Source organism: Sardina pilchardus, chromosome 7 (assembly GCF_963854185.1).
Source record: "Sardina pilchardus chromosome 7, fSarPil1.1, whole genome shotgun sequence".
NCBI classification, from domain to species: domain Eukaryota; kingdom Metazoa; phylum Chordata; class Actinopteri; order Clupeiformes; family Clupeidae; genus Sardina; species Sardina pilchardus.
The window spans coordinates 1,936,987-1,951,536 of record NC_085000.1 but is presented as its reverse complement, the minus strand read 5'-3'; the positions used below and the strand labels follow the sequence as shown (position 1 = coordinate 1,951,536).

At 42.0% G+C, this 14,550-nt stretch overlaps 1 protein-coding gene across 1 annotated transcript; it reads left to right on the top strand.

Moving 5' to 3' along the window:
• Positions 1-6,971: 6,971 nt before the first annotated feature.
• Positions 6,972-11,107, top strand: fmodb (fibromodulin b). Its single transcript, XM_062542085.1, has 3 exons — positions 6,972-7,014; positions 8,086-9,039; positions 9,619-11,107. The coding sequence occupies exons 2-3, from the start codon at positions 8,121-8,123 to the stop codon at positions 9,768-9,770; spliced, it is 1,071 nt and encodes a 356-aa protein (XP_062398069.1). The 5' UTR covers positions 6,972-7,014; positions 8,086-8,120; the 3' UTR covers positions 9,771-11,107.
• Positions 11,108-14,550: the final 3,443 nt, after the last annotated feature.

Here is a 14,550-nt window from a genome sequence, read left to right as displayed (position 1 = left end):
ATTCTCTCTTCGGGTTTAACTGGGTAACCTATTCAGACGCACCTGTCCCCACAAAAGAGGTGTGTAAAAGCGTTTTGTAAACCCTCTATAGTATAATCATTTATATCACCATTGATATACTTATTAATACTAACCATCATGACTTACAGTAATACTAACACACTCTATTTCTCTTCCCTTTCCCCTATACCTCACCTGTGAGGTAAACCATTACCAGCCATCAACCATCTCTGTGCCTGTCCCTCATCACACCTGAAGTCACATCCCTCTGACTGCCCTACCATCGCCATTGCCTTCGCCATCCCTATGACTGCCCTACCATCGCCTGCTGTGGTTCCCTGCCCGAATCTTTGGCCCACTCATCCCATTGACTCATCACTTTCCGAAATAACTAATGGATTACTAATGGACAATTTATTCCCTACACTGGACTATTTGAACTTTCATTGTCATTGTAACTTTCAAACTACAAATGACTGTACTGTAACTGACCCAAGGCAGATGGGTTGGGCCCTTGAGTCGTGGATCTGTCTGAGGTTTCTTCCTATATGTATCTCCAATTCTAGGGAGTTTTTCCTTGCCCCTGTTACTCATGGGCTCTCTTTGAATGTCTAACACTCTGTAAAGCGCCATGAGACATGTGTAATGTTTTGGCGCTCTATAAGCGAAATTAAATTGAAATTGATCAGCTGTCATAGGCAGTCTTGCTGTGTGCCGTAGGCGATGCTTTATGTACCCTTGAATGACAAAGCTGTATTTTCTCTGAGAATATTTGAATCCTTTCTGTAAAGAAATTTAATTGGCGGATTCAAATAAAGAAATCAAATGTGTATGTCTGTGCATGTTTCTTTGTGGGTGGGTGTGCATGTGGGTGTGTTTCTGCATGCGTGCATGTACGTGTTTATGTGTGCTTGCCTGCCTGTCTACTGTGTGTGTATGTGTGTGTCTGTGTGTGTGTGTGTGTGTGTGTGTTTATGCATGTGTTTGTGTGTGTACGTGCATGAATGTGAGTGTGTGCGTACCTTTGTGTATGTATGTGTGCGTCTGTGCTTTTCTGTGTGTGTGTGTGTGTGTGTGTGTGCATGTGTGTGCATGTATCTTTAAATGTGTTAGTGCACTGCGAGTAGGTCGTCGCAAAAACGAGTAAAAATATATTAGTGCGAGTTTAAAATAATAACTAGAAAATGTAATTCCATGGAAGGAATTACCATTGCATGTAAATGTAAAAAGGTTGCTGTGTAAAACATTGTATATTAGTTAAAAAGACAACATACTGTATGACACAATAAGAATTGAATAACAATAACCCAACTAGAGAATGTAATTCCAAGGAAATTATGAGTGCATGAAAATGCAAAAGGTATAGTTTAATGGATGTTTAATGTTTCGCTAATGTTTGCCAGCAGTTATGTTAATAAGGTTAATATGCTAATCAGCTTGCTCAGCTAACTTAGCTCATGTTATCTAGCAGTTTTGCTAACCATGCTAACAATATTAACTATGCTAATAATGCTAAATAAGGTGATAAGCTAACTTGGCTAATGATTTTGAACAGTTATGCAACAAAAGCTAGCTATGTTAACAATGCTAACTATGCTAACAATGCTAACCAGGTTGATTAGCTAACTTAGTTGATGATTTCTAGTAGTTCTGTTAACAATGCTAACTATGCTAACCATGCTAACTAGCTAACTCGCTAGTGAGGACTTTTATTTTGAAATTGTTGCTAGGGTATCCATGTTGGCCACTATCAGGAATAAAGATGTTACCGCAGTATAATCATGTTGGTTGCTATGGAAACTGTCATAAACGCTTAATTTTAATGGTTGCTATGTTGGTTGCTAGGTACGCGGAGGTTTCATATAGTTGACTGGAGGCATAGTTGATGATAACTGACAGTTGGAATGGTTGAACAGTTAAATAGTTGAGTAGTTTCAATGGGTAAACGATTTAATAGTGCATTATTGCAGTGAGGACTTTTATTTTGAAACAGTTGTGGACAGTTGTACACTTCCTGTTTGGCGGCTTCGCTCGCTGAATTTAATTGGTTATCACAGGCGAACGCTTGGACGTATGAAGGCGAAATCTGTAGATCACGCGTGCCAAGTTTCATGACGATCGGATAAAATATGCGGCCAGGGTAGCTTTACTTTGACTTTGACTTTGACTTTCCTTTGACTTTGACAAAATTCAAAATGGCGGAAAATCCATCATGGCGGAAAATGACGTCATATGGTGCGTTGGAATCGGCTGAGTCAGAGGATTCCAATGGTATAAGTTTTATAAAAATCGGCCATACGGATCAAAAGTTACGGGCATGAACGTGTTTTCCATCTTTGACCAGTTGGTGGCGCTAGAGCGTGAGAGTGGCGAGCATGAAACCTAGTGGTGTCAATCAGGGTGGTCTCCTCTATCAGCATACCAAATTTCATGACTTTATGTCTTACGGTTTCGGCTACAGGTGGAAAAATGTGTGGGCATCAGCGCTCAAAAGTCGCTTTTCCATTCATTCCTATGGGGAAAAATCGACCGGAAAAACTGGAATAACGGGAGAACGACAAGGCGTATCGAAAAGCTTTATACAAGCCACCATCCTCGCATCAGGACGCACGCGTGAGAAGTGGAACGGCGTCTCTAGCTCAAAATCCCTAGGACAAGATAGGGAGACAAAAATGTTCCGCAAGATAAATAAATTTGATAACTAGAATGCATTTCCCGGTGGGAAAGTGCGAAGTGTGCTTGCTCCGACGCGCCACGAGAGCCCCCCGGCAGGATAAGCGACAGCTCGCCCTCAGGTCAAAGCGCCAAAGTTTGGCCAAGACGCGAAGCTGCTTCGAGTTTGGCGACGTTGCCCTCGATTGCCGAATTCTTACACTGACCTGACAAGTTGCCTAGGTTCATCAGTGGTATGTCCCAGAGCACCTCCAATGTAAAAATGTAGATGTCATCCCAAACACGTAAAGAGACTACTTTGGATGGTGTCCAAAATCATCCCGCCAAATATGGTCTTGACACCTCAAAGCGTTTCCGAGATTTGACCTCACTTCCTGTTTGGAGGCTTCGCCATCGAATTTGATTGGCTGCCACGGGCGAACGCTTTGATGTATGGAAATGAAATGTACACCTCTAAGGTCTGTAGACCTTATGTTGAATTAAGTATGAGTTGTTCACGTGTAGCCAGCATGAAACACGTAACCACTGAAGGAAGGAGGGAGCCTAAGGAACTAGGCATGTTTCTAGAACAAATACGAGTAATGTTAGGAGTATAGCTATTCTGTTTTGCGGGAACATCCGCAGTTTACTCACTGTTGAATAAGTTGCAATGTGTTAACTCTTTCAAACAGAAACGTCAGTCCGTTACATCTGCCTCTTGTCCACAAACGGCATGTTGCTGAGTTAACCCACAACAGCACCAGCAATGAAGACTTTCACACAAACACACACACACACACACACACACATACACACCACCCCCTCAAACACAAATATCTGTCTGAGAAGTTTTGAAGAAATCCAAGGCACTCTTCGTCTCCAACATGTTTCGGCCTGCAGTGGCCTTCATCAGGGCTTTTAAAAGAAGTTCAAACTTCAATCATTTTTTGAGAGTTTTTTTAGCTGGGGTCAAATTAACCCCAAGGATAACGAACGTCGGTAAGATTTGAGGACAACATGAGGGTTAAGGCAATAAGGTTTTCAATGAAATTTCATAGTGCTCCTAAATTTTTTTCTGTGCCCCTAAATTTTTTCATTTAGAAGCACCTATGCTCCTAATGAAAAAGCTAAGCGTACAGCCCTGCCTGAAAATACAAAAAGATAAAGAGTATCCGCACACCAGTTTTTAGCTCCCAGTGAGAATTTTCTTTATTGAAGCAACGTTTAGAGCAACAAAGCTCTTCCTCAGGCTAACGTAAAAGATACATTTTCATAAACTCATTTTGCATGCCCAGTGCCTACCATCTATTTTCGACAGCAGATGTGCTTCAGTTTGTAATGTATCATTGCTGTGTAGTGCCACTTTCCCTGAAAACAGCTGTTTTAAAGGCCTCTCTAAACAATAATCTTGGTGTTGCCATGCTAAACAATTACAGGCACACATCCAATTTATCATTTATTGGCTAAATTATTGCAAAATGGTCTTTAATGAACCACTCTCTTAACATCAAATGGCTTTTTTGATTACTTTCAGTCAGGTTTTAGGGCAAATCACAGCACTTATTAAGGTTTTAAATGACATGCCACAGATGCAGGCACAACATCAGTCATGGAGTTATTATTGGCTGTTACTGGACCTTATAGTGCAGCTTTTGACACATAGTGAAGCTTGTTGACCACAACATGTTACAATTTGGGATGTTGTGTAAAATGCAAATAAAAACAGAATGATAATCTGCAAATCTTGTAAACGACAAAAAGGACATACCAGTAGACAGGCAATGTATCAAATGTTGAAAATGACCAATTTGACTATTTCATGGAAAATATCAGCACAACAAAGGTTGGGATGGGGGCAACAAAATGCTGGAAAAGTTGTGTCATAATAAAGACAACAAAGGGAGGAACATTTCACAACTAATTATTTTAACTGGAACCATGATTGGGTATAAAAAAATGGCACCACAGAGATGCAGAGTCTCTCAGAGGTAAAGATGTGGAGGAAGATATTCAGAGAAATAAAATATCCAGAGAATACAGAGAAATCTTTGCAAACAAGGGACTGAAAAACTATATTGGATGACTGTGGTCTTTTGGACGGGCCTCAGATTCCTCTACTTAAAGCAGAGGATACTGTTAAAAAATATTGGTGTGTTACTTGACACTAGCAAGAACTAAATCAACTCGTCATCACCTCAAAAACATGTCAAAACGAGAAAAACTCATTCATGCATTTATCTCTAGCAGGGTTGATCACTGCCGTGGACTTTTCACAGGCCCTCCTTAAGACCATCAAGTAGTTCGGGTAATACAAAATGCAGCAGTTAGGGTCTCACTAAAACTAAAATACTTAAGTCACAGCATTGGCCTCCAGTAAGTCACAGAATGCACTAAATGGAATGGGACATAATAACCAATCTGATTTGCTTCAGCGCCTTACGAACCTCTCAGATCTCAGGAGAAATACATTGTTGGTAAAACCCGCTGTTAGAACTACACATGGTGAGGCAGCTTTTAGCTCAATTGCCTTGCCTTGCCTTTCCTTTGTTTTGGTCATGTCATGATGAAGACTTCCTGCTCAACGGATACTGGGACTTTATTATGGAATACCTACCACCCTAAATAATGAGGGTGTGCAGGCCTGTTTTCTATTATTTATGAGCACATCTCTTGAACTTGCAAGTGTCCTTCCTGAAGGCGATGACCTGTGATGGACAGCAGTGTTTATGCTCCACAGCCTCTAATAAGCCACGTGTCTGTGACTTTCTCAGAGACTTAAAGACTGTAATTTGTATGTGCACTTCAAAGCCAACAGAATGAGGTGAGAGTGCCTGTGTCTGTATGCGTGAGTTGGAGAGAGATGTTTACAAAGTCTATATCCTTTACAATATTTAAAAAAACAGAGTGTCTACAAACCTGGTTCACAAGATCGCAAGCCAAACGTCACTTCCATGTTGCAGGTGGACAGATTTTAAAGGGCCAATTAATTGTTCATATGAACTGACAACACTCCTAAGGACGTCATACATCTTTAGTTGGTGATTACAAACATACCTTACACACCTGCGACTAAAACTTTAAAACTTTTGTGCAGAAAGAGCAGATATGGCTCAGTAGATCAGGGTATGGTGAGAAAGCAATGGGACCTCAATTTCACACTTTGCAGCTGAAGTACAATTTACCAAATTAATTAATATTATCAAAATTAATGTTAATCAAGTGTGTTATTGAATTTCATTGTTTGGAAGAAAAGATGCATGGATTTTGACAACTACCCTGCAATTATGGTGTGTGAGTTCTTTGTGTAGGGGTTAAGGTGTCAACACAAACATTCTTTGGTATTTCACCTGAACATACTGTAATACTGTCTGTGGTCATCACAACCACAGAAGAAAAAACACAGCAAAGGTCCAGGTCACGTTGCAGGTGACAGAAAATTGCTTGACCTTGTTTGACATCTTCTTTTTTGTGAAATCTTTAGAAATATCCGAAGAATAGCCCCAGGTTACTTCTCAAAAAATAAGAATCAACATTAAGACCTTTGTGGAAACCATAAACCAGAATCAGCAAGTCGAGTTTGCCATCTGGCAGTATGCAAATCTAAGCTCCATACAGGTATGTACTGGTAGAGGAACAAAGAGGACACTTCAGGTTACGCTTTGGAGCGCAAGAGATGTCTCTCGTCAGAGAGACCATCAAAAACAGGACGGGGAATTGGGTGATGACAGCTAATGAAACATAAATCAAAAAGTGACGCTCATTACCTTTCAGTTTTGGCCAACAGTATTTCCATCACCATTGGGGCACTGAGCAGTAAACTGGAGGGTGACGCTGTCCTAACGCCAAGGTACATAAAGAGGCATGTACATCAGACATGCCCCCCTGTACCCTCTAAGCCCCAAACAATGAAGAAACAGGGCCAGACAAGCACCAGTATGTGTGTGTGTGTGTGTGTGTGTGTGTGTGTGTGTGTGTGTGTGTGTGCGCGCTCTGGGGGAGGTAGGGGATAATAATACATTGCATCCTGACACATGAAAAAAACAAAGCGCTTGAGACTGCAGATGTCCCAGCTAGCCTACAGATGGGATTCATATTGACATGGCTGGAGGACACTGTGTGTGTGTGTGTGTGTGTGTGTGTGTGTGTGTGTGTGTGTGTGTGTGTGTGTGTGTGTGTGTGTGTGTGTGTGTGTGTGTGTGTGTGCATGCCCTGACACTCCAGAGTGTGCTCTTAATTGGCTGGTTTCTGGTATGCAGCTGGAGAGGGGTATTTCCACAAAACCCCTGAATGCCTCTTACTCAAAGACAAACCAGGGGATACACGGACAAAGACAAGCACACAGGACACCCTCTCCTCTGACTGGTAGGCACATCATTAACATCTTTATTACATTGCTATCAAACGCACATCACCACCATATGTGATTCAAGTGAGTCCTTCTTAATTGTATAATTAAAGTAGCATTTTGCATTCATAACATAATCGATCTTTGCATTTACCATGAATTCAGAAGGCATTTTAGTTGTAAAAGAACACAAAAAACACAGATGGATTATCTACTTTGATTTCTCTCCTCAAAGTAATTTGTTGTGGCCGTCATGCTTGTGGGTGCAGTGTTTTGAAAGATAAGAAACTTAAATGTTTTCATATTTACTCTAACATTGGAACATACTAATGGTCTGCAATGACGTTAAACCACGTGTGGTATTTGCCACTTGATGGTGTCTTTTAACACGTTTCCTGGCTTGGTCTCAGCAAGCCCTTAGGCCATCAAGCTGAGCTATAGTAAAGTAAATAAGTGTAAAACTGTATGGTGTGGCTTAATTGGTGTTTGATGTATGTTGCGCTACAACACAATTACAACTTTTAGAAGTTGTAATTGACAAAGTGCTGTTAGAAATTACACTTATCAAACTGACCTAAAACTGAATGATGCTTTCATCGCATTTCATGACAAATTAATAAAGGGGACAATTGCTGTAGGTCGCTACACTTCAAAGCCTAATCAGTTGCTATAATGATCTCTCTGTGCTTCAAATTTGTTTTTGTGGAATATTCATTCACTCATGATATAATGTCACGATCAAACGTCAAGCCCAAGCCCTAATGCATTGACTCAGTCCCCACATTTTGGGCGCAAAGGTGTTTTAAGACGAAAACATTGTCTTCCAGGCAGCACTGCCACCATCGACTTAAAGGCACCTAATCCTAACTCTAACACTAACCTTAACCCATGCCTAACGCCTTCCAGGCAGTGCTGTCTTGAAGACAAAGTTGGGGGCTTGAAACACCAAGAAACACCATTTTGGTGACTGATAAGTACTCACATCTATCCTAAAAACATCTGTTCTTGTATATATATATAAAAAAAACACTCTTGATGTAATGAATAATAAATTGGCATACCTCTCTGTGATTGATACTTTTTGGCAGCATAGCTGAGAGTCTGAATTGTGTCTACAGTGACGATGCAGTTGGCTCTGGTGTTTCTCCTGGCCGCGCTGGCCCAGCCCTGCCTGTCGTACTCCCGCAACTCCCTCTACTGGCTCTCCCACCTGCGCAGCAGGCATGGCTACGGCTACCGGAGCGGATATCCAGCATCGCATTATAACACCGAAGATCCTCAGTCGGACTGCCCTCTGGAATGCGACTGCCCGGGTTTGTACCCGAGGGCCATGTACTGCCACAGCCGCAACCTCCAACACGTCCCCTTCGTGCCCTCACGCATGAAGTATGTCTACTTGCACAACAACCAGATCGCCAGCATTAAGGAGGGTGTGTTCGACAACGCCACAGACCTGGTCTGGATCATCATGCACAAGAACCTACTCACTTCAGACAAGATCGGCAAGAAAGTATTCAGCAAGCTGAAGAACCTGCAGAAGCTGTACCTGAACAGCAACAGCTTAACGGTCATCCCAGAGGACCTCCCCAGCTCCCTTGTGGACCTCCGGCTGAACAACAACAAAATCACAAAGCTCTCGGATGACACCTTCAAGGACATGGTTGACCTAAGCCATTTGCATCTTCACGGCAACGCCATTAAGGAAGTGGGTAGCGCCTTCAAGGGCCTGGACTCCCTAACCATCCTGGACCTGAGCCGCAACAACCTGGAGAAAGTGCCGATCAGTCTTCCCCAGGACCTCCAGCAGCTCTATTTGAACTTCAACCAGATCACCAGCGTCCCCGAGGACTTCCTCTCCAGCTACCCCACTCTGCGGTACGTGAGGCTCTCACACAACCAGCTGACGGACAATGGGATTCCGTCCAGCGCCTTCAACGCCACAAGCCTGGTGGAACTGGACCTCTCTCACAACCGCCTGGAAAAGATTCCCACCATCAGCACCAAGCTGGAGAACCTCTACCTGCAGGCCAACCAAATCAGAGGTACTGCCACAGGGCACCACTGCTTTGACCCCTCTCACAGTACAGCTCAGAGAAGTCATTTGGCATTTATCTGAAAAGCAAGAAAATATCTGACTCCTCTGGCTCCTCGGTGCCAGGTAGTGTCTACTCTGGAACAAAACAACCTTGTTTTACGTCAGAACAAACTAAAGACTCAATGTGGTAACTATTTCACTTAATAGCGCAAAAAAAATGCTACAATACATCCAGGGAGAGAGCTGTGTTGTGTTCTGGGGACTAGGTATTCCAAACAGATGTTCCAAACACACATCAGACATGCAAACTGTCTGTAGTACCTATTCTATAGACAGATAGTTTTATAGATCAGCAAAGATGAATGGATTGTTTACAGTAATTGCGTTCATGTCTTGAGGGGGAAATACATATGCACAAGTTATGACATGCCGTGCCAATACCTATTACAAAAATACTGTGCATGTGCTCTTAATTACAAGGGGGGTTTTTTTAGCAGATACAATTCCCAGATCTTCACTTGTATACAATACCTCCATTTCACCAAATGGTTCTAATGTCTAACATGTTTTTGCTCATGCTTTGCAGAGTTCTCTTTGAGCAGCTTCTGCAGGGTAGTGGACATGGCCAACTTCTCCCAGATCAGAGTGCTCAGGCTGGATGGCAACGAGATCAGCACCAAGGATGTGCCTCCAGAGGCGGTACTCTGCCTTCGCCTGGCCGTCTCCATTGACTTCTAGCCATCCCCAACGACCTCTAGCCGTCTCCGAAGATCTCTAGCTGCCCGTCAGCAAAACCATCATTCACACACTCACTACTCAGGCCCATCCTGGGCCTGAACATTGTACATTTAGTGTGGTATTGATTGAAATCAATTCTCTTAAGATTCATTTTCAGTGATATGTCTTCATTTTTCAGATTGTTGCTTTTCGCTAGAAACTGACATTTTCCATAGGCCTCTGTGGTAAAGGACTCTGTGTTATGGAAACTCTATAGAAACAATGGTGCTGTTCTTTGTTTTGTTTTTTAGGAATTCCAAATGAGGTCACTAACAAGGAATTCAATGCAGTTATATGGGCAGATGACAGTGTGTAGTTGCAGACTGTAACTAATCTGTAAAAAAATCAGAACTCAGAAAAGCTCAGAAGCTCAGAGCTCAGAAACTCACTGAGCAACACAGGAATGCACATCTAGTTGTCACATTCTGTTTGAGTTGATGATGGGTTAGTGTGCAGACATACGCACACACACACACTCACTCACTCACACTGTGACACGCAGCCATAATCACTGCCGTGCAATCTGTTATTTACTCTATGTCTGAAGATGGAAAGATATGTAATATTGAAATATGAGGTTGTAAAATGTGCCTTATGCATGTTACCTCCTGTCAAAGAAGAAGCCACACTTTTGAAACCATCTGTTCTACCTACATGTCAAAATGGAGAGCTCTATGCTTTTGACATTTCTGCTTTAGAGAGACTTTAATTATGTTTTTAAGTATAACCCTCGAAACACAGACTCTCCTGTACATCGCTGTTTTAACGCTGTTTTGTCATATTTAGTCAGAGTACCATATTTCATAACCATGTTAAGAATTCTGTCTTTGATTTCCTAAATGTTTTGAAAAAATATGTATGGCATATGGGAGCAAAATAGCACTGGGGTTATTTTCATGAGATGTTCATCTCACCATTGTCTCTCTAGGTGCCTTTCTTTGACATTAACTAATCCCATGAATGTTAATTAAACCTCGATAAACACTCACCTCACATCAGTTCTGACCTTTCAGTGACCCCTGAGAATTTCTCTCAGTGGCATGGCACTGTTTACGATCAGCAATCTGCGTCCCAGAGCAGACACCTTAAGGACCAAGAACTGAAATGTCAGAGTCTCCCTCTGGCTGGCTTTGTTTGGGTCTTGTTTACTTCACTTAACTAGACCATGGTTTTGTTTTAGAATACGGATAGTATAAGGTCAACTATTCATCATTTCTATTGACATAAATAAAATGATTGTTTACCAAAAAAAATGTGAATTCCTACCCTTGAGTGGGTATTCAGGTGAGTATTTGGTATGTGGGCAAATTCAAGAATAAACTTTCATTGATGTTGATTAAGTCTATGGAGTATGTACCAATACTTCCTCTGTTTTTAAAATTCCTAAACATTTCATCACCTAAAGGAGTTATTAGTAGATGTTTACTTACAGTACAACATTATTTTTCAATCCATCTGGCCTAGTCTGGAAAAACCCAGATGAACCTGTGAGCAAACTTGAATTCACTATGCAGATTATTTTGCAGTCCATTTCCAATGTTCCAAAAGTACCAATCACAATCGCTAATCCGGCCTGGGGCGGGCTTTAAGACAGATAGAGCAGTGAATTCAAAACAAACTCTGGCTGCTTTGATGGTGACAGAGTTAAAAATATATGAGCAAGCATTTTCTAGCCTGGTAGTAAACCAGACCCTGGAATCTTTCAGATGAAGGGTCTGTCCATGAATAATGAAAATAGCCCAACTCGAGGGACGGCACCAAGTATGCATTTGAAAATCTCACTGCACGCAATTGCATAACACTAAGACCATTGTTTACTGACAGATTCTGGACTTTGACGCAATTGGAACTTTTAATGACAAACGTTTAATCACCACTGGGACATTTTTGACATATAATGATGTCAAATGTAAAAATGTTGAATACCTCTACTATAAGCTATTAAACGTAATGCACTGTGTGTGTGGCAGAAAACCCTGGAGTTAAGTTTATACTGGAGCAAAGTGCCATACATCTTACAGTCTTGATAGTATTTGGCAGAGGACAATACTCTTACAGTATCACCAAACGAAAGACTTTTTGTTTTGAATATTTGAAAGCCAGCTGAACTTTGAGAGAGCTGACAGGGCAAAGACTACGGCTCCCTCGTGTGGTCAATTCAAAGTTTCACAATGACGGCCTTTTGCAACTTTATCAGTTTGATCATTCTTCAACACCAAATAATTTGCGCTGTGCGCCACATGGCGCTATCAGCTTGACTATTTGTAAGGACTCTGATGGTCACTGAATTACAGCATAATGAACTATTTGTCCTAAAACAACACCTGGTTTCACATTTCAAATTTAACAAGGAAAAGCTTGTTAAATTTCCAATTTTACATGGAAAATCTCCTCGGGTAACAACTTTAAAGACTGTTTTATAAATGATCTCATTTTATTTTGAAAAGGAACTACAAAGGGCTCTGGGGGTGATTTTAACTATGGCACTTTTCTGTAACAAAATTAATTACGCTTCAGTGTAACTTGATCTCAAGTATTTTCAGGCACTATGATCTCAAATGGAAATCAGCCTTGAACAAATGCACACAAACACACACACACACACACACACACGCACACACACACACCAACACACCTCAGAACGCGGGGCAGAGGGGGGAGGGCTCTTAATGAACCTCGTCAGTTTGTTGGTTATTGAATTTTTGGATTCAGCTTTACTCTTTAACCACGTTTAAAAGATGCATTTAAAAGCTCAGGTGAGGTGACTATTAACTCTGAGTTTCCGAACTATGCAAAGCGCAAAATGAAGTCATTATGTCCATGAGGTAACTGTTATCTTCTCAGGGGCACAGTTGGTCTCTGATTTAGTCTTTCAAAGGGAGACGATTTCTTTCTCTACATTATACGTCAGGGAATTTCTGTGGGTGTGCCCCCCCTTTCTTTCATGCTATTTAAGTCCAGCAACACAAACTCAACGGGAGATCACTGTAAGAGTATGAGTGTAAGAAACCATGCGTCAGTTACGGTGACACCACACACGACTTCAGCAGAGTGCCCAGAACACTCAAGTGTTTTTTTTCGCAGGCTGAAGATCATCTTTAGATGAGATATCTTAAAACTACTGCCTAGCATCATCTTAAGTGTCTGAAGTCTGCAGTGTTGTGCATGAACGAGTTCAAAAGAACGTGTTCATTGAACACGTTCATTTTTATGTGAACGCTGAACTGAACGCAACACATTTGTAAATAATGAATTTGAACGTGAATTCGCTCAGATTATGGGAAATGAACGACGAACGTCACTGTTGATGTCCAATTAAACGTTATGGAATTTATTTTGTCCTGAGAAGTCGAGTGACACTATCTGCTGGTAATTTAGAAACAGGCTGTCGTTGTCACACTCACTGCCCACGGGCGCCACTCCTAAACTACAGCTTTGCACTACCTTACATTACCCATGATCAGGTTACGCATGATGCATTGTAGGCTACACAGAACCGCTGCTATATGAATGCAATCGCGGAAAGATTCTGCACTCGTCAGTGATGATAGAGGGATGCATAACGTGTTCAAAGAGTCCTACAGTATGTCACTGAACAGTTCGCTGCAGGTAATGCAGCAAGGCAGCCTCCTCCATACTCCCGGTGTAAAAACTACACTCTTCTGATGTCAGGCATGCACGTAAAGCTGACGCATTTATTATTAATTATTAATAAATGCGCGGCCGCACTTATTAGGCGTCGGTATCTGCCATAGATCTAAAAGAAATGTATCTGCCCAGCGAAATAAAGCCCAATTTACGGACATTCTCAATTAGATGAGAACAACAGGTGGCTGTAGCCTATATCCGTCAGAAACAGATTTTCATTCAAATGAACTGAATTTGAACTAGTTCAAAATTAAAAATGGTGAACTATGAACGTGAACAGTTCACTTTGCACGTGTGTGAACTGAACTTTGAACTAGTTACTGAAGAGTGTGAACGTGCACAACACTGGAAGTCTGGCTGCTGCAGGCATGAGGAACGCAAGCTCCAACGCCACACAGACACTGAGGTTGGACATCTTTGAAGATGTGCTGGCCAAGAATCTGACTGCGATCCTGTGTGGGCTGATACTAAAACTTTGTCAGACACTTTTTGGTACAAGCATACAACCTATCCAGTATTAATATTTAACCCCTCAACATGAGTTCTAGCCAGGTTGTCAGCTTAGAAAAATGTTTTTTTGTCCATTTTAACACTATATTCTTTTCAAGAGTTTCACTATCCGAAATTTGCCAGATAAATAAATGTGGGAGTGCTTGGTGTAGGTCACTAGTCAGGGTCCTGACGAGCTTCTCGTGAGCACGGTGGCTCTGCGCTGGCATTACCGGTCGTGACTGTGAAGTGCATCATGGGATTGCGCCGGGCGATAACTGCGCTGGCAGGCGTCAGCCCGGAGTGACGACCGCGGGCACCCGAGAAGCTTAATGTGAGATCGTGTCTGACCTGCTGCGGAGGCCAGGCAAGATGCCAGACGACGAATAATTGCGGTGCGTATAAGGGGACCAGACTGGACCTGAGCTATGAGAATATTGCAATTTAAGTAGCGATTATATTTATCCGTAGATAGCATGTTGGGCAAGATCGCTGGCCGGGGTCATGAAGTGCCCTGCTGGATCACACCAAATAGGCTGGGCTGCCAGCATTTGGTAAGATCTCTGCAAGCACCCCAACAAAGCCAATCATGTAGTGACCCCAG